The 20,052-nt window shown below is 37.5% G+C and overlaps 3 protein-coding genes and 1 pseudogene across 4 annotated transcripts; 3 read left to right on the top strand and 1 right to left on the bottom strand.

Annotated features, from left to right (window-relative positions):
* The first annotated feature begins 2,861 nt into the window (after nt 1–2,861).
* Nucleotides 2,862–6,252, top strand: LOC117629409 (protein ROOT INITIATION DEFECTIVE 3-like). The gene is made up of 8 exons (XM_034361993.1): nt 2,862–3,295; nt 3,873–3,986; nt 4,065–4,198; nt 4,289–4,433; nt 4,524–4,726; nt 4,995–5,116; nt 5,418–5,629; nt 5,804–6,252. Exons 1-8 carry the CDS (start codon nt 3,068–3,070, stop codon nt 6,047–6,049), a joined length of 1,404 nt encoding a protein of 467 aa, XP_034217884.1. The 5' UTR covers nt 2,862–3,067; the 3' UTR covers nt 6,050–6,252.
* Nucleotides 6,253–6,731: 479 nt separating this feature from the next.
* On the top strand, nt 6,732–11,099 carry LOC117629410 (argininosuccinate synthase, chloroplastic-like). Its single transcript, XM_034361994.1, has 10 exons — nt 6,732–7,020; nt 7,290–7,348; nt 7,495–7,582; nt 8,565–8,706; nt 8,962–9,010; nt 9,131–9,313; nt 9,620–9,694; nt 9,806–9,991; nt 10,143–10,231; nt 10,324–11,099. Exons 1-10 carry the CDS (start codon nt 6,954–6,956, stop codon nt 10,868–10,870), a joined length of 1,485 nt encoding a protein of 494 aa, XP_034217885.1. The 5' UTR covers nt 6,732–6,953; the 3' UTR covers nt 10,871–11,099.
* A 699-nt stretch (nt 11,100–11,798) lies between these two features.
* Nucleotides 11,799–15,422, top strand: LOC117627768 (annotated as a pseudogene). Its single transcript, XR_004585830.1, has 13 exons — nt 11,799–11,874; nt 11,962–12,049; nt 12,127–12,203; nt 12,304–12,362; nt 12,488–12,563; nt 12,794–12,871; nt 13,409–13,496; nt 13,598–13,856; nt 13,979–14,094; nt 14,237–14,460; nt 14,560–14,588; nt 14,733–14,947; nt 15,149–15,422. The product of XR_004585830.1 is annotated as a beta-glucosidase 24-like (transcript).
* Nucleotides 15,423–15,493: 71 nt separating this feature from the next.
* Nucleotides 15,494–19,685, bottom strand: LOC117627767 (probable inactive leucine-rich repeat receptor-like protein kinase At3g03770). The gene is made up of 9 exons (XM_034360000.1): nt 19,406–19,685; nt 19,114–19,235; nt 17,608–18,937; nt 17,354–17,487; nt 16,978–17,221; nt 16,377–16,588; nt 16,277–16,299; nt 16,059–16,170; nt 15,494–15,936 (listed from the first exon to the last, which is right to left on the bottom strand). The coding sequence occupies exons 3-9, from the start codon at nt 18,917–18,919 to the stop codon at nt 15,706–15,708; spliced, it is 2,268 nt and encodes a 755-aa protein (XP_034215891.1). The 5' UTR covers nt 18,920–18,937; nt 19,114–19,235; nt 19,406–19,685; the 3' UTR covers nt 15,494–15,705.
* Between the last annotated feature and the right edge of the window lie 367 nt (nt 19,686–20,052).

Below are 20,052 nucleotides of genomic sequence, written 5' to 3' on the forward strand. Positions count from 1 at the left end.
AGCTAGATAATACCCGTTCTGGTAGATGGTATTGTTAATTTCATATGTGATATTTGGGGCTTCACCTCTCAAAACATCATTGAACACCGGGGATTGACCTAAGACATTCAAATCGTTTTGAGATCCGGCAACTCCGAAGAAGGCTTGCCAAACCCATGTATCAAAACCAGCAACTGCTTCCAAGATGATACTTTTCTGCCCTTTTCTATTTCCGTAATCCCCTTGCCAAGCAGTTGGACAATTTTTCCACTGCCAGTGCATGCAGTCAATGCTACCAATCATGCCAGGAAATCCTCGAGACTCAGCTTTTTGGAGAAGCCTTTGCAGGTCCCTGGGCGTAGGTCTGCGGAGGTAGTCTCTGGTGTACAGAGTTTCCACTGCATCACAAAATCGCACCAAGCTCTCCAAAACAGTGGACTTCCCCATCCGAGCAATCTCATCCACCTGATCAGCAGATGACCCATACGCCAACATTCGTATCACAGCTGTGAACTTCTGCTCTGGAAGAAGTCCCAAATTTCCAGCACAATTTCTCTTTTGAACAAAATATTCATCATAATTGAAAATATCATGCATGATTTTATTGAACAAATGGGGTTGCATTCTATATCTCCCTCGAAAATGAACATCAGAGTACAGAGATTGTGGGATAAAATAATCTTCCATAAGATTCTTACCCCGAGAATGTCTATGTATGTCCACATTTGGGCGACGGCCTTCTCGTGAACCACGGCGACCCTGGTTTTCTTCCTCCAGCAAAGCAACTGCTATGCCAAGTTGCTCATCTAGTTCTCTCTGCGCCCTTTTGCTTGCAGCTCGTCTACGCATTCTTTCTCTAGTTTCTCGCTCTTGCCTCTCCAAAACCTCTTGCATGTCTGCCATTGAGAATGGAGAATGAAATCTAAAATTTGAGAAATGAAAATGTAGAGAAGAACTGGTGTGGGAGGTATGAGCTGAACCTCTGGTTTTATAGAAAAATGTACACAGATAGATATGACACGCGGCGCAATCTTAGAGGGTGAAAATCTTATCTGAAATTTGAAATTCAAATGAAATTTCAAATTTCAAATTTATCTGAAATTTGAATTCAAATGTATTGAAATTTGACATTTTGAATTTATCTGAAATTTGAATTTTGAAATGTATCTAAATTTGAAATTTATCTGAAATTTATCTGAAATTTGAAACCGAAAATCTTATCCGATATGAATAGTATTGACACGTAGGAACCCAAAAATCTTATCCGAAAATATTATCCAAATTAATTGTTTAAGTAAACAAAGTTGTAAAAAAACAAAAAATGAATAGTATTTGCCATGACAAGCCTAAACTGCTGGAAATACACTTTGCTAGAGGGGGCTAGGGTAGCCACTATTCACGTGAATAGTAGCTGCCCTAGGGCTCCCCTTGCCATGGCAAGGGGCTAACTGGTGGAAATGCTCTTAGTTATTTACTCACGTACCAGCGGCCTTGAAGAAAATAATCTAATTAATTAATTTTACGATCGAATGAATACCGGCGAAAACGATAATCTAAACTACAGGGCCAAAGATATTATAAACACACATCAAAGTGTGAGACAATTCAAAGCTCAAACCATTAGTTCTCAATATTGAAGAGACCTCAAGTTCGATTTTGGTTTAATATGGTAATATATATAAATTAGCTTTTGGTTTAATAATTTTTTCTTCCCAATATTGAAAAGACCTCAAGTCTCATTTCTCATTTAAACTCTAATTCAATATACCCAAACAATGACTCAATCTAAATTCAACAACCTAGGTGATTGAAAGGGAGGTCAATCTAAATTCTATTTCTCATTTCTCATTCTTCATTCTTGTAAGGGTTTGACATAGATAAATGATAAATAATGAAAGTTTTTCCTTGTAAAGGGTTTTGTATGTTTGTTAAATTAGGAAGGAGAATGGTGTTTTCTCATGCACACACTACCAAGGTATCATTTAAATTCAAACTTAAGACTACTGGTGTGTAATTCAAGGCCATTTTTTATTAGGCTAGACCCTGCTAACTCCTGATAAGAGTTTGGTATAGTTAAATTATAAAGAATCCACATCTTTGAATAGAATTATGTTTGTTACATTACATCGTATAACCACACTATCTACATCGTTTTTTTACATCAAGGCTCTATCTTTTTTTCTTTTTTTTTAAATTAGTACAAGCGATAGTCTAAATTATAGAGAATGAGGATTTCTCACATACATACACAACTATGATGTCATGGGGGTTAGAACCTGAGACCTCTAATCTACAAGTCAAGGCTCTATCTTTTGGGGAAGCACGAAGTTTTAATTATCAATATATGTTAGTTTATGACTTAATTAGTTGGTGAGGTAACATTTATGCACGTTTTTCATAAGACGAGTTTTGTGATTAATTTATTAGGTTCAAATCATGTCAAGGTTGTAACCGAAAAGAAAAAATAGCTCAAGGGTCCCCTCTTCTTCAAACATAGTAATGAATTTATCTTTAGAGGTTGTTATTCATGACGTAGTAAACATGTTACGTGTTAGTTTATTTTGTTTTTATTAAAAAAAATTAAAAAACCTCGACAAGAAATTTCAAAATAATTTGTCTTTATTCGAGACTCGCTTACAAATGTGTCTCCACCTTTATTGGCGAGAAAGACTTTCATAAAATGAGAATAACACTATTTTGCTATTCCGACCAACAACGTTATAACATGCATGATAATACTTCCACATAACATAACATTATTGAACTAGATGACAAAAAAGTATCATCCTCTTTTGCAACAAAGTTTTTCTCCTCATTGGCCATGGCCAACGGATCATGTATGTGCATGTAGACCGCCTGCATAACATAGAATAGAACGAAACCTCCTCTTCACTCCCCAGGTGCTATAATGAGCAAGACAATCGAAAGGTGCGAAATTCTTCAACTGCCTTTGTCTCTTTCACGGTTTTACGTGCCATGCGTCACTCAATCCATGCACGTTCACACAGCAGAAGTCCTTTACAGCTTATAATATATATCACTCCTCGCAATTTCAAGCACAGAGAAAAGCAGAGCAACAGAGAAAGAGATGGCTAAAAATGGTGGCGAGGCAGTGGTTGTGTGCAGCGACAAGAGCATGGGAATAGGGATAACTATATGGGGCATAGACACGGGGGATCGTCTTCTTCACATACCAACCTGTGCTTCTGCTCCTCATGGTCTTGTGTGCCTGAGAAACCAGTTCCTTGTAGCTTCTCAGATTCACAAACATGGCTCTGTTGGAGGAGGGGCCATTTCTATGTGGCCCTTGAACAAGGTAATTCTCACTGCTTAGACTCAGATTGTTTGGGGGTTTATATCAATTTTTGTGTTGGAACATTTGTAAATAAATCGGTTTAGGAATTTGATTCCCATCCCATGTTGGTTTGAAATTTGTAATTGATCTCTCATTTTTGTGTAAATTTTGGCTTTATGACCATTTATGTGCAAATTTCTAAAACCCCAAATGGCAGATGTGTATTTAATCTTCTGTTGTCTACTTTTCCTAATTGCCAGAATTCTATGCAATTTTCAATTCCTTCGTCCAAACAGATAGTTGGTGTTTAAAATTGCAAGCTTGATACGATCTCAGTAACAAAATACCACCTTTACACCAGGAAATTTGGTTAGCCTTTGCAATTTGTCTATGATCATTGAAGCATAGGTTTGAATCGTATTATGTTGACTCACTCACCTCTATGTTCACAGAACTCTGATGCTTTTGATTCAATTTTACATCCTGAAAAATGAGATAGGAAATAGTACCATGATTTTTTTTGTGTGAATTAATACTCATGATGCTCCCAATGGCATCGCTCACCAAATATGGTCTGTTGTATGCAACATTTTCCCAGCCTCAGCAGCCTATTCGGAGCTACCCTCTAGAGGCCATTGGGCCACTTTCTTGCACAAAGGATGGTGTATATCTTGCAGGTGGTGCCCTATCTGGAAACGTTTACCTTTGGGAGGTTTGTAATCACTGTCATCAATTCCTCTGTTCAGAAACATTCCAATAAAGACCTTAATGGCTTTCAGGTGATCTGTAGGTTGCCAATGGAAAATTGCTCAAAACTTGGCGTGGACATCATAGATCTTTGAACTGTATGCTGTTTTCTGATGACGGCTCTCTTCTCGTTTCTGCTTCAGATGATGGGATGATATGTGTGTGGTCTATGGTCGGGTAATAACTGAACTTGGATTTTGGCGTTGTCACTTTTTAGACGCTAGAAAAAATTTCAGATAATAAGATTTCTGATCATTTTGATGGAAGTTTGCTGGACATGGAAGATTCTCAAAGCTTTCCCTCGTTATTACATTATTCAATGGAGCATAAATCCTCTATAACTGGCCTGTTAACTACATCAGGCAGCTCAAATGTAGTCTTAATATCAAGCTCACTTGATGGCTCATGCAAGGTTATCAAACTCATATTTATTCATGCTCCTAACAGTTGTATCTTTTGACTGATATATCTTATTACTGAAAGAAAATTATTCTGTGGTTAGGTATGGGATTTAGTCTTGGGAAAGCTTATGCAAACTCAAGTTTATCCGCTAGCAATAACTGCAGTTGTTCTTCACCCAGCAGAGCAGCTCTTTTTTTCTGGAAGTATAGATGGAAGAATTTTTGTGAACAAACTTGAAATCGGACTGGTCGAAAATTCTTTGGCTGCTGCTGAAGATAAAAAATCTGTGATAAAAGGACACAAGTAATGTATGGTGTTTCAAGATTTTTTAGATCATTGGAGATAAAACTGTCCTTTTTCTCAACAGAAATAGTTATAAGATCTCAAGAATGTCTTTTTTATTACATGGCTGAGCTTTATGGGTTTGTATTGGAGATAAACATGCACATGCTCTTCAGACTCTTCACACAAGCAGAGTGCATTTTCTGTCAAATCTTCAAATATGAGTTATTGATTTTTGTCCTTCTTTACATTCTCTAGTCTGCTGATGAAAGACCCATAATCCCTGCAGGGGAGCTGTCACTGCATTAACCTTCAGTCAAGCAGGTCTGGTATCTGCATTTGAGGACTGCACCATCTGCATCTGGGATATCACCAATTGGGCAATCATCCGAAGATTCGACCATAAAAAAGGTAATCGTAGCCTATAGCCTTATTCTGTTCCCTTTTCTTGGAGAGGTTTGAGTGAGCTAAATTTTATTTCTCTTGGTATGTATCTAACTTTTATTTTGTTGAAGGCATTTTGTCCATGCTCCAATTGGTTGCTCAAAAGTGGCATACAGTAGAAAAAACTATAAGGGCTTTTGTAATTATTGATTGAGAGGCATGCCTATAATTGCAAAAACGTATTATGTGCAATTGCTTTCTAATGCAGATTATACTAGACTGAATTTTATTTTATATGATCAAGATTGTTGCTCTCTTCTATTACCAGGGGCTGTAACTAATCTGGCAGTGATTCCACAGTCCTCATTGCTTTCTGTGTCAAACCATCGGAGAGTTTCCAATGCGTTTGGTGTTTCTTCGCTCGACAAGTATCCACAGCCTCCCAACTCATCCAAGGAGAAAATGCCTCTTCTTTCATCATGCCACTTCCTCAAAGGAAACCAAACCACTCATTCTGAACAACAAATATGTGACACAGAGGTCTCTCTCTTTCTCTCTCATACATATACGCGCGTAACGTTAGGACACACGCGCACACACACACACACACACACAGAAAAAGGGTATATGACTCAGCTAGTAATGTTGTGCTATATGCCTAAGCACCAATTAATCAAGAGACATCTTAATTATTTGTCATACAAATTTGGGCAGGAAGAATTCAGTCCTGCAGCAATGCAAATGAAGTTGGAAACCAGCCTAGAGCACCGGATGTGGGCAACAAGAATGGCAAAACATGTGATGGAGATGAACACGCATTTGCAGACACGTTTGTTAGACTTGATGCAGAGCGGATTGTTGCGGTCCACGTCTACTGAAATGGATTCACCTCCAACAAAAAAGAGAGAGACTCGCATGTTTGATGAGAGTCCCCCATTTCAGGGAGAGGAGCAACCATAATCCTCTCAACTCATCTTGTTCCCATCCCATGTCACATGTGTTTCCTCCTTTTGTCTATAGTGCAATAGGAACGCACCAACTTTGCAAGTTTTTGCTTGGCTGCTCTCTTTTATCCTTGCAATAATTGTGATTAACTTAAAAACTGTTTCTTTCTTCTTGTATCAATGTACTCGTTGTCCATCAAGAAATTTCTCCTTTGTCAACTTGAACATAGAAAATGTCAAATATGCCCTCTTATTCTTATTAACAAGAAGTGTATATATTGAACATTTAAGGACAAAATAAGAAAATGTTAAGCCAAAGGGTCAATCTCCATGATACTTTGGTAGTGCTTGTGTATAAAAAATTTCTCTCCCCCTAAAACTATCGCTTATATTATAAAAAATAAAAAAAAGGACTAAATATAATAGGAAATAAATTTAAATTATAACAAAAAAATAAATCTCAATTACAAGAAGACAAATAAACTTGTATGTAACAAAATCCTACCTAAGTAAGAATTCACCAACAAATATTTAATATGCCCTCGTATTTTCGCCATTTATAAATCCGCACCAAAAGAAAAGGCCAAAAAAAAAAAAAAGACGAAGCAAATGCGGGCACAAGTTGAATAAGTTATGTACATGGAGGACAGATTCCCTCTTATACTCCAAACGCAGTCTGCCCCGTTGGTGACATCACCATTGGGTGGATGGGCGTTTTGGTCAGAGTAGCAAAAATATTCTATTGGTTAATTTTCTTTTTTTGGTCGGAAAAATATTGGTTAATTTGGCTATTTTCAAAACCAAAAACCTCCATAAAAACTCAAAACCCTTGACACTCAGAGACGCATACATACATAGAGACTCATAGCTCACATTCCTTCACAGACAAACACTCTGCTCTGGTCTCAGCCACTGCCACCATGGCCCAATTGAAGTCCATTTCCGCTTTCTCATCCTCCAACCTCGCTTTTCACCGTCCCAAAAGAGGTACGTTCTTTCTTTTCATCAGAGATGGTACATATTCTCAAAAGCAAATTCATAGAATTCTAGAAGAAAATAGGTTCCATTTGTTCTTAGAGAAAGCAGAATTCATTTCAGATTGATGATTAAGGATTTTGTAAAATTTGCGGAGAAATTAACATTACCCAGACACTACTTAATTTTTAATGGAAAAATAGTTGGATTGCAGTGTGATGGTATATATATATATATATTCTGATATCAACATGTATCACATCTTTTGTTTATTTGAGCAGAGTCATTTCCGTATCATGGCAAAGTTTGTTGTCCAGGGAAATTATCTTCATTTCAAGAGGTAGCTATACCTATATCCATAATGCCTTGTACATATCAATTTTCTCTCTCCTTATAACTGTTGTTGATTACTTGATTTTGGTTTCTTCCTGGGTTGTTTACCTTTTTTTTCAATTTATAAATTTTACAAATAACTGGTTTCTGCAGTTGGGGGCAAGAAAGAGTGAGCTACAGGGGAATGCATTTGCGGTTTCTAGTGGCAATGGGAGTGTAACTAGAGCTCATGACAAGCAAGGTGGGGTTGCCTAGTCAGTGGTTCTTTCACACGTTGGCCTTGGTTCTGATTTTGGATGTTACCGCTGTTGTTTTGTTTTATTTATGTTTAATTGTTTTGGCTATGGAATTTGATCTGAACCTATGCATGTTGTAATTGTCTGGTTTTTCTTGTGTTTTTTATACTGACACCCACACATGTGTATATTATATGTTTTGTGGCATCTCAGTTATTAAAGTGTACTTAATGAGTTCATTGTGGTGATCTGATATGGTGAGATGACATTAGTGAAACATTTGGACTATTGTGAAAAGTTTAGCAAATTAGAATTTTGTATACATGTTGTGCATATCCGTGAATGTGCACATCTAGACAGTAGAACTTCCAAATCAGGGGATGATATGTAGGATTCTTCTGTAAAGACGCTTGGGTATGTTAGGTGGCATTCTAGTTTAATGCCAGCATTTCAGCCCATCGGAAGAGCAAACAAAACATCAGGTCCTTGCCTCCACTGATATTTATTTCTGAGCTGCTGAACTCAGTTGAGCCCTCAATATAGAGAATTAGATAATAAGGTAGAAAAGGCCCTTCCGAGCTTGAAGTGTTCTTTTTATTTTACTGTTAAACCATGGCTACAGGTATGTTTGCTATGATTGTTTATTTTAAGCATGCAATAACTTTATAGACCTGTGTCCTCTAGAATTTATTTTGTGATGAGGTTTTGAAATCCCCTTTAATTAAGTCATACCGTATCTACAGATACTTCTTGCAATTTGACTGTCATTGGATACCTAGGAATATGTTTAGCCACAGAAAATTTAGAATTGTTGGATCACAACATATTCACATTCCAAGGAGTGAACGTTGCTGTTTGAGAGATAAAGGAGTTTAAATGAGATGCCATTATATGATATTTTATTTTCTAAATTCACCCATCCACTGATTCTGTAATATACTAATATTTGAGGTCTAAGATGCTAATGTTATCTTCATATCAATGCAGTTATTAGAGCAGTGCTGCCCAGTTATAGTGAGACAGAAGTATCTGGATCTACGAAGGAAAGAGGATTACGTGGCAAGTTGAATAAGGTTGTTCTGGCCTATAGTGGTGGCTTAGACACATCAGTCATTGTTCCGTGGCTAAGGTATTCCCCCTGTATTATCATACTGTCTGATTAAAGATTAGTGAAATCCCCTTATTGGATAGTTCTCTTCTGTGTGCAGCATACAACCTGTTTTATGTATTCCAGGCACCATTTCTTTAGACTCAATGTTAATGCCTATTGATGAATATTGCATGTGTCGTTTCTTGTGTTTTCTAAGGTCACAGTTACCTTACTAGCTTATACTTCTGATTATTTACTTTCTCGTTATGGTTTTGTACAATATTTTACTTGCAGGGAGAACTATGGTTGTGATGTTGTTTGCTTCACGGCCGATGTTGGTCAAGTAAGTTAGGAGTAGCAACATCTACTTCAAAGTCAAAATTTTCTTGTTTCTGCAATGTTCTTTAAGACCATGATAATTGGTTCTGACTTGCGTGTTTGCTACTTGTTTTAAAATTATCAGGGTTTAAAAGAATTGGAAGGTCTGGAAAAGAAGGCCAAGGCCAGTGGGGCTTCTCAGTTAGTAGTTAAGGATCTAAAGGAGGAGTTTGTAAAAGACTATATATTCCCTTGCTTGCGAGCTGGTGCAATCTATGAGAGGAAATACTTGCTGGGGACTTCAATGGCCCGCCCTGTTATTGCTAAGGTGATCTCTCAATTTGATGCTTGGAATGTTGTTTTAGTTATAAATTCATTACTTTTATGGATTGATATTTACACAGCCAAGACAAATGTAAAGAATAGGTTCTTGAAAAATGCATATGCTCTTCCAAGGTCTGTTCTGTCTGGTTTGATTCTGGTAGATAGAGCTGAGTATAGCTCCTTAATTACTTAGTTTTAGAACTTTTATTATATTTCTTTTCGTGTCCACATCATGATATATCTGTTACTTTTCTCATTGAAAAAAAAATATCATAATGATTACTTCATACAATGACATTCCTGAAAACAGGCCATGGTTGATGTTGCCAAAGAAGTTGGAGCTGATGCCGTAGCTCATGGATGCACAGGGAAAGGAAATGATCAGGCATGCCTTGCAACTCAGCGTTTAATATTACAACAACTCATGTATTTCTTTTTTTCTTTGGTCATACCAACTCATGTATTTCTTCTGACACAACCTCTCTTGTCTGCTTAGGTTCGCTTTGAGCTAACGTTTTTCGCTCTCAATCCCAAACTAAATGTTGTGGCTCCTTGGAGGGAGTGGGATATTACAGGTAGAGAAGATGCTATTGAATATGCTAAGAAGCATAATGTGCCTGTCCCGGTGACAAAGAAATCCATATACAGCAGAGATGGCAATTTGTGGCACCTTAGTCATGAGGTACAATTTTTTAATCTCTTCTATTAGCCTTTTCTTTTGTCTGGATAACTACTATCTTTTCATATCAAATCTTTTTGGTTCGTCTCTAGCTTGCTGTTTGAGTTCTATAATTCTCTCTCATTTGTGTATGTATTTATGGAATTGATCAAAGGGTGATATATTGGAAGACCCGGAAAATGAGCCTAAGAAGGATATGTTCATGTTAACAGTCGATCCAGAAGACGCACCAAATGAACCTGAGTAAGTCCCACTTTGAATCTATATATTTTAGCTCTTACTTTGTGTTCTGAGTGCATTTTCTTGCGTATCTTGCCCATGCTCATTTCCTATAGGTATGTAGATATCGGGATCATTTCCGGGATTCCGGTCTCAGTCAATGGGAAGAATCTGACACCGGCATCTCTACTTGATCATCTAAACCAGATTGGTGGAAGACACGGAATTGGCCGTGTGGACATGGTTGAAAACCGACTCGTTGGTATGAAGAGCCGTGGAGTGTATGAAACTCCCGGAGGCACCATCCTCTTCGCTGCTGCACGTGAGCTGGAGTCTCTAACACTGGACCGAGAAACAATGCAGGTTAAAGACTCGTTAGCACTCAAATACGCGGAGCTGGTGTATGCAGGCAGGTGGTTCGACCCGCTTCGCGAATCTATGGATTCATTCATGGAGGAAATCTCAAAAACAACCACAGGATCAGTGACTCTCAAGTTGTACAAGGGTTCGATTACTGTGACCAGCAGGAAGAGTCCGTACAGCCTGTACAGGCAAGACATCTCGTCATTTGAGAGTGGGGATGTATATGATCAAGCTGATGCAGCTGGGTTCATTAGGCTGTACGGCCTTCCCATTAGGGTGCGAGCAATGCTTGACTCTTGAGGGATGAGGCTAGGCTCTCAATGGCTGTCTTAGTTTTATTTGCGGCGTTAGAATTAGAACCAAGGAGTGAGCTTATATAAATGTTAGCCAGTGGTTTGAACAAAAATTAAGTTGTGGCTTCAACTTATAATTCCCTTCTTTAATAAACACAAGAACAAGTAGTTAGATTAAGGCACTCGCATATGTGCTACTTGTTTTATTTATATATTTATTTTTGTTCGATAGTTTATTTATTAATTCAAATAAATAAGGGAAATCTACTCTTGAAAAAAGAAAAATTTTAATTCGTCACAAAATATCCTCAACACCCAACATACACACTCGAATTATAGAATTTTTCAAAATTTGTATCAACATAGAAATGATTAAATTTCTCTAGAAAACCTATCGATTATACCTTCTAATTTTTGTCAACGTTAGCCAAAAAAGCCTAGTCCTTCAAAGCTAGGCAGTTAAAGCCTGCCTAATCTCCCCCCACTAGAACAAATTGTGATCCACCGTCCTCTTGTGTGATGCAACACCATCGTTTAAGTGAGCGTTGTCTCTTGCAAGACGACATTTTTTTCACCATCGTATGTTAACAATTCAGACAACGGTTCTAGTATAAAACTATCGTCTATGTGAGTTTAAATTGACCGAAACATGTTATTTTCGTAGTCTCATTAACTTCATAACGGCGAATTCAGTTATTTTCTGTCATCTAGATGTACAAAATTCAACAACTCATTTGAAACCAAAATCGATTTTTATTAAAACAATTCTATTATTGAATTTGTGATGAATTATACCTAACAAATTCTTCCACATTTATTGTTCGTATTTGTCCTTGAGTTGATTTTAGTCACATAAATAACTCTCTTTGAGTTAGACCTTTTTATTAATGCACCTAAGAAAGAGAACGTTCCAAGGCAAAAATCGTTTGCGGATCATGGATTTCTCACTGCCATGGTCAAGGATATTACAAGGGATGTGTGCCGTTGTTTTGTTTGCTTGTTTAACACAAGGTTTGTAATTAATTATATATTTTTTAGTTAATATTTCGGGACTATATTTGAATCAAAGAAAGAAAGAAAAAGACAATGATATTCCAGGTCCTGTAAATGCATCCAACCCTCAAGAATTGGAAGTCAAGTGGTCTGACTTCCCTGGTGATTTTGTGTTTGGAGTCTCTACTGCTGCTACACAGGTGCATAATAATTTCTGCTATGTTATTTAACTTCATATATACATATATGGGTGTATTTATAACTACGTTGGGTGCAAATTGAAGGATCAGCAAAAGAAGCAGGAAGAGGACCAAGTGTTTGGGACTACTATGTTGAGAAATTCCCAGGTTCATAATCATATCTCATAATATAATGCAGGATTTCTTTTCTCCGGCAGAGTATCATGTTCATTCTCTTTTTATCTGTGATATTTTCCTTTACATTCAGAAAGGATTGCAGATCACTCCAACATGTTTACGGCCCTCGATTCATACAAGCGATACAAGGTGCATTGCAAGAGGAGCCTGTGATAATTAAATTTCTCCCATCAAATTTCATTTGCTATTCCTTGCATAGATGTGAATTTTTAATTTTTGACATATATTTGGCCAATAAACAATTGTAATTGTAGGAAGATGTGAAGGCTGTGAAGAACCTTGGAGTTGGGTCTTACAGATTTTCCATCTCTTGGACCAGGATTCTTCCTAGTAAACATCTTATCTAATTGTTGTTTTTCTTGTCAAAATGCTTCTGTGCTAACCGTCGTCCTGTTTGTGTCGTCGTTTAGCTATTTTGTAGTAGTGTTTATATGTTGCTTATCTTGAAATACTATAATTTGATATCTAAATTATTCTCTTTGTGTAGCTGGAAACTATAGCTTTGTTTTTGTGCTTTTTTCACAAAGTCATATGCAAATTTGTTATTGGATGTGTTTCAGAGGGAACCTTGAGTGGTGGAGTAAACCAACAAGGTATTGATCACTAAAACAACCTGATTGATGAACTAATCAAGAATGGTAAGAAGCTATGCTGTTATTATTATTATTTATTATCAATATCTATTCTAGCAGTCACAAAATGAGTGTTTATATAAGCCAATTGGACCTTGTTCCAATTGCACCACTTTATCCCACATCGGCCAAAGCAAAATAGAAACAACAGCTCATAAACCCAGCTACATGGCACTTATTTCGCCGAGCTATGTTGCGCTAGCTTGTGACTCAAGCGAGGGTATTGAAGTGGTAGAACTATGGTTCAACTCATCTGGCAGGGTTGGCAGTTGCAATCTGCTGACTCGCCCATTCCAAGTTGTGAGTTGGGTCATGTGGTCCATGCGAAGGCTTGGGCTGCGTGTCTCTTAGAGCGGAGGGTACAGCGTGAGGCTGGTTTCACAGAGCAGCGAAAACCTCCCGCTCACGGCAGTGGAAGGATAACGGGTCGGTGCTCCACCAACCCAAATTGCCTGATGGGTTGAGACCAGTTGAACCACCACTTCTTTTTTCCTTTTTTTTTTTTTTTTTTAATGACATTTCCATCCTATGTTTCTAATGCAGGCATCACACCATATGTCACTATATTGCACTTTGATGCACCACAAGCTTTGACAGACAAGTATGGAGGCCTCCTAAATCGCTCCTTTGTGTAAGCACACACCCCTTCTTAATTATACTATTTTTTCGTGTCTCGTAGTTTGCGAAAAAAAAAAAATACTACTCATATCTTCCATATATCACAATTTACAGGAATGATTTCAAGGATTATAGTGAACTTTGCTTTAAATTTTTTGGAGATAGAGTAAAAAATTGGATTACAATCAATGAGCCATTAATTACTGCAAAATTTGGGTATGATCTTGAGGTTGATCCACCAGCAAGGTGTTCTGTTCAAACAGCATATCCATGTAGTGTTGGTGGTAATTCAGCCACTGAGCCTTACATTGTTGCCCACAACATTCTCCTTGCGCATGCCGGTGCTGTTAAGCTCTACAGAGAGAAGTTTCAGGTGAGAGAGGCACACTCTCAGTCCATGATTGAATTTGTTTGATGGAGCTTTGTCCTCTGCATGTCTCAAATTTATGGGATCATTTTTGTCTTGGCTAATATATATATATATATTTTTTATAGAGAAAACAAGGTGGACAAATTGGAATTAGTCTTGTGGGACAATATGTTGAGCCTTATTCAGATTCAGCAGAAGACAAAGCTGCAGCAAAAAGAATTTTGGATTTTGAACTTGGATGGTTAGTATATTCCACTTTGATCCTAAATTTACTTGCTTGGTACAAATTAGGGGCCCTAGGCGGCCGCCTTACCCGCCTGTGCCCAGGGCCTCCCCTTGCATATTACATATTACTTAGACCAATAATGGTGTTTCTTATTTAGGTTTGTGGAACCATTAGTGTATGGAGCTTATCCAAGGAGTATGAGACAGTTGGTCAAGGGCAGGCTACCCACCTTCACCGAGAAAGAGACGATGATGGTCAAGCGGTCCTTCGATTTTATTGGTATCAACTATTATACCAGCAGATATGGCAGAAATGAGCCTGCAAGTTCAGGAAAACCAATTTCCTATAGCAACGATCAATTAGCTTCGTTGTGGACTGAAAGTAAACTTTATATTATCTCACCACTACTGCTTGTTGTGTGTTAATAATAGGTGGAAAGTTTCAAGCCTAACATGGTTTTCTTACTCGTGTTTGTTGCAGATGTGGATGGAATCCAAATTGGTCCTCTGGTAAGAAAAATTGGATAGTTCTGCAGTTTTGTAACAAAACTTGTTATGTTAATAAATTGGACGGTTCTTTCCAGCTTTATATATATATATATATATATATATATATATAAATGTAGCAAAACTTAGAACTCATTTACGGTGCAGGCTTCAGGAAGCAAGTTCCTCTACAGTTATCCACAAGGTCTGCAGAAACTTCTAGAGTTCATTAAGAAAGAGTACAGAGACCCTAAAATCTAAATTACTGAAAATGGAATAACCGAAAAAAGGGACGATAAACTAGGGCTTGATGAAGCACTTAAGGATCCACATAGAATTCAATGCATTCTTCAGCATTTGTACCAGATCATGATGGCAATCAAGTAAGTGACTAACTTATTTACTCTATTAAGTACTGATCAAGATCAACTTGTCAAGAGTTGAATGCGGTGCATGTTTGCTTTTGAGAGTTTCTTACATGGAAGATTAACTCAAAAGCTTAAAGATCTTGGGCATCTCCATCCATTGTCAATTGGTTTTGAGTTGGATGCTCCATTTAATTGTCATTTCTGTTTTTGCTGCAGGAGCGGTGTGAATGTCCAAGGATATTTCCACTGGGCTCTATTTGACTACTTTGAATGGGGGAATGGCTATACCACAAGATTCGGGGTTTATTATATCTATTACAAAGACAATCTCAAGCGCATTCCTAAAGTGTCAGCTAAGTGGCTCCCTAAATTCCAAAAGGGTCAGGCTTGATGTGTTCAAAATCTTAGACATAATAAAGCTCTAGATGGTTGATCATGCCTCCTTGCATAAAGAGTTACCTATATTATGTTGAGTGGGAGAGAGCTTGAACAAAGACTGCCTTTGAGATAAATGGGGTGCAGGAATGTTTGTGATAACTAGTTACAGTAAGAAAGTAGTTTGTTCAGTCGATTCTAGTTTCTTTTCCTGATCCAACACAATTCATATTTAGAGGGAGTAGATGAGATACACATCCCAATTACAAATCTAGTAAAAACTACCAAATTGAGGCACATTCCTTTGTTTATTTAGCCTCAGAAGTATGCTATAAATTGAAAATTACAATACTGAAATGGCAATGATTTGGAGTAGCAACAAAATTACAATTTACAACTCAATATTGATGTGATGCAGAGTCAAATCTTCGGTCTCCATCGGCTGTGGCCTGGACTTGAACTGCATACTGTAAGTTCCAAAGGATGTCCTCAAAAGATGGACGGCTTGACTCTGGACAAATACATTTGTTTGTTATAGAGATCACGATCGATAAAGATTCTTGTGAGCAAGTAGCTAGAACAATTGGTTCAACTATTTTCTTCCGGCCGTCTAGGCTATTAAGAGATGCCTGTGAAAAAATTGCAGAATTATGATCAATCAATATCCATCTATGATCAGAAAGAGGGCATGATTGTTGATAGTAGCATATATTAATAAGATCTGCATTAGGCCAGAAATTAATTTACTTACCATATCATTTTGCATGAAAGCCTCTCTTCTATCAGACTTGGAAGGTCCAACAAGAGCCTCAAGTAATATATATCCAAAGCTATAAGCATCATCCTCTAAACTTGTCATTTGCCTGAACACAATAATTAGAGTCAACCTTGTGGTTAAAATTCAACAATCAAATAACTCACTACGGAAAACAGGCAGCAATACACAGCAAAATATGATGTAAATCTTACCATGATGAAAGGCCATCGTTTGCCTACAAACCAAGAACACAAATCAGAACTACACAATTGAAGGGCCAACCAATCATTTCTTTATTATGACGAGACGTACCTTAGATTTATCAGTTTCTTCTGCAAGAATGGACAATCCATAGTCACTCAATTTTGCCATGCCATGCTCATTTAGCAGGATATTGTTCGTCTTCAATCGGTTGCAGAAGAAGCCAGGAATAATTCCAGTATGTAAGAATTGCACAGCTTTGGCCACACTAATTAGAACTGCCAATCTCTCTGACCAGTCGAGAACCTTTCCAGGACTATTCCCTACACATACATTGTTGTAATAAAGAAGTTGTTCTCCAAAAAGAATAATATGATGAAAGAAAACTTTCAGGTCAAATCAATTTTGAAGCAAACTGTTTATGAGCTTGACTTGAGTTCGAAAAGATTCCATTTTTTTGTCGAATCTAGTACCCATTCATGTACATAAACTATTTCAACATGATGAAAAGATGATAATTTTGTATCTTTAACCATATTAATAATTGCAAGAATCAGCATGCCAAGTGCAGTCCCATGGGCTGCTTTAGTTGAGAATTGAAACATATGCAAGCAAATATCAAGAAGTAATCATATTGGAAAACACATGCAAAAAGAGGTGCACATTTCAAATGCACCAAGAAAATATTTCATATTTAGTTTTCTAAATTTACCAGAGAGATGAGCACGGAAGTTCCCATTTGGCACATATTCAGATACAAGATAGACCTTGTTTGGACTGTAATCATCTCGTACACCTCCGTGGAGGCAGTGCCCTAAAAGGCATACCAAATGCGGGTGACGGAGCTTGGCAAGTAGATCCAGCCTGAGTTTAACATTTCGAATTGAGTACTTCTTTGACAATGGCAGGCACCTTATAGAAACTAGAGTCCCATTGTATAGTCTTCCTTTGTAAAGCTGAATGTCAAAGGAAAGAAGCTTATAATGCAGATTAAAGTTTTAATGGTTCGTTGGTTTAGTTAAGCTGGCATCACAATCATTATTTAAAGTGATTGAAAGGGCTCAACTTAGACAGAGATGAAACTATACCTTCCCATATGAACCTTCACCCAAAAAGACAGAGTTGTCAAAGTTGTTGGTAGCTTCCATCAACTCTTCTAAAGCAAATGTCCTGCACACTGGGAGACCTTGTATACCTACTTTTGCAGCTTGTGAAATATACCCTGAAGAACATAAAAGAACCAACTTGGCTAGCGTAAATGTTCATCCATTTTTTAAATGAGGATCTGTCTACAGAAAATGAGAAAAAAAGAAATCTACATTCTTGTTAGTGGTTGACCTACTTGCATTTGCTAGAATCTCAGAGGAGAGCCCTACTGCTGAGTTATCTTCCACTGATTTATTCAGTAAATGCTGCTCCGATATCCCCCGAGGGTAATATCTTCTACAGAAAATGATAAAGCTTAAAACCAAAAGCACTGTAAGCACAACTAATCCTAGAATCACACCCACCAAGATCCCTACATCTTTTCCTCCATATTGTTTTTCCTTCGGGCTCACTTCCTTGCAATATGATAGTTCATGCTGATGCTGCATACCAATGGATAAGCAATTCCCACCAAACTTAACAATTCTCTTTTCTGATTCAGTTCTCAAACAAAAAGGCAACTCACCTGTCAAACTATTATTTGATATATCAATGTAATCAAGTTTGCTTCCACAGATTAGGTGGCCTGGAAGTGAACCACTCAACAAATTTGAAGCCAAGTTCAAGTAACTCATATTGGGCAAAGAGAATAGTGCAGCAAGAGGTGTGCCTCTGATTGCATTGTGTGACACATCAAGGTGTTGAAGCCCACTTAGTGTGCAATATTTCTTAGGAATCTCACCAGAGAAGGAGTTGTTGCTGAGCAAAAGCATGACCAACCCTTTTGGCATTGAGGGTAGCTTAGAATTCAATTTGTTCCCACTCAAATCCAGCACATGTAAGCTGCTTGAGCTACTAAGATCTGGTAATGAACCCTTCAACTGGTTGTTCCTCAAGCTTAGAGTTGTAATATTGGAGAGTGAATCAAACCAATTGGGCATAGTTTCATTTAAAAAATTGTCATCAAATTTAAGAGTCTGAAGCTTCACCATTGCAGAAACCTTGGGTGGAATTGAGCCAAAGAGGTAGTTTGAACTCAAGTCCAGATATTGAAGGGAAGACAACCTATGAATTTTATCTGTAAGTTGACCCCAGATGCCCAAAGACACAAGACTGAGGACTTTCAAACTGTTTAGCCTTGCCAAAGTAGTCACAAAAGAATCCAAAGAGAAGGCCTCTGATAAAGTTTGGTTTGGAATTGAAAACCCATTAAAGTCACTAACTGTTGCTGGCTTATCACCCACAACTCTGAGCTCAGTGACAAGATTGTCCAAACATGTCATGTGTACTTGTGAAAGTGAAGAAATAGAGCAAAAATCTATGGTGTGATCATTCCAAATTTCCAGTTGCCTTGGGTACTCTAAATGCTTCCTTAGCTGCAGAAGCACTTGGGTCTGAGATGACTGCAGTTGATGAGTACCCAGAAAAAAGAAACTACTAGCAAAACAGAATAGCAGAAATGATCTACAACACCCCATGAAAAATTCCCTTTTCTTAACAATGCCCATGAAGAAATTGTCTGAAATCTGCACCAAAATAAAAGAAGAACCCAATGCTTAATAAGGCTAAAAATTATTAGTCCAACAGAGTGGAAACAGGGGATGGCTTATTGAAGCTGAAACAGAAATACAGTTGTGGAGGTATAGAGAAGCTACAATAAATCAGGAAACAGAGGAAAAGACAAAAAAAGCAAGTACCGTACAAGCTAAAAGACAAAAGATTCCTCAAGCATTTGAGAAAGTTCCACGCAGCATATGAAGCACGGCAGAGACAGAGAAAAGGCAGAAGCTTTGAAGTCCCAAGATGATCACTCAACTTATTTCACTGCATTCAAGCAAAACAAGCAAAACCCACGAAGGAAAAACAAATATATATTTGAGCAGCATGTAAAATGAATGCAATAACCATTGAAATTTTTTTTTTGAATTATACCAGAAACTTGCTTTGCTGCTAATAAAGGTTTTGTTGTATAAAGAAGTGAGAAAGTGGGGTACCTCAATTTATGGCATTAAAGTTTTCCCACATGGTGTTCTTTCTTGAAGATCAGGGCTCTCTGTCTGCAGCATTAATGGAGTAGGATTTACTTCTTATACTCTACAAACCAGTCTTCTTGCCCTCTTTCAGCAGCAACTTGAAAACGTAGAAACATCTGTCCGTCACCTTGTTTTTGGCTCACGAAAAAGTTGAGTTCTTAAGTTATAAGTTTTATAGCTGCATGTGTAATTTTACCTAGCTTTCTGCTCTCTTTCTTTTTCATTAGGTTGATGACACTACGCAGATGTTTGTGTTCCAACTGCTCTTTTCTTTTCTCTTTTTGTTCTTTTAATTGCATTATGACTAATCTTTGCAAGGGTAGATTGGTAAAAGGAATGCATGTCCTTGGAACCTGTGGTTGCAACAACTTACCATATAACTTTACAGGCTGTGTAGCAAACGATATCAGCAGCAGATCATTGAAAATACAAGGGCACAATAATACTAGACTAGTTGCCAGAAGTTTTCTTAGCTATACATTATGATTGGAAAATTATCATATGATGGGATTAGATATGAACAAAAAGCATTGTAAAATCACCTTTCATGTCAGTTGGTGTCTACTAAAGTTTAAAATTCTTTTGATATTTGTTGTACTTAATATGAC

Source organism: Prunus dulcis, chromosome 5 (assembly GCF_902201215.1).
Source record: "Prunus dulcis chromosome 5, ALMONDv2, whole genome shotgun sequence".
In the NCBI taxonomy this organism is placed as follows: Eukaryota; Viridiplantae; Streptophyta; class Magnoliopsida; order Rosales; family Rosaceae; genus Prunus; species Prunus dulcis.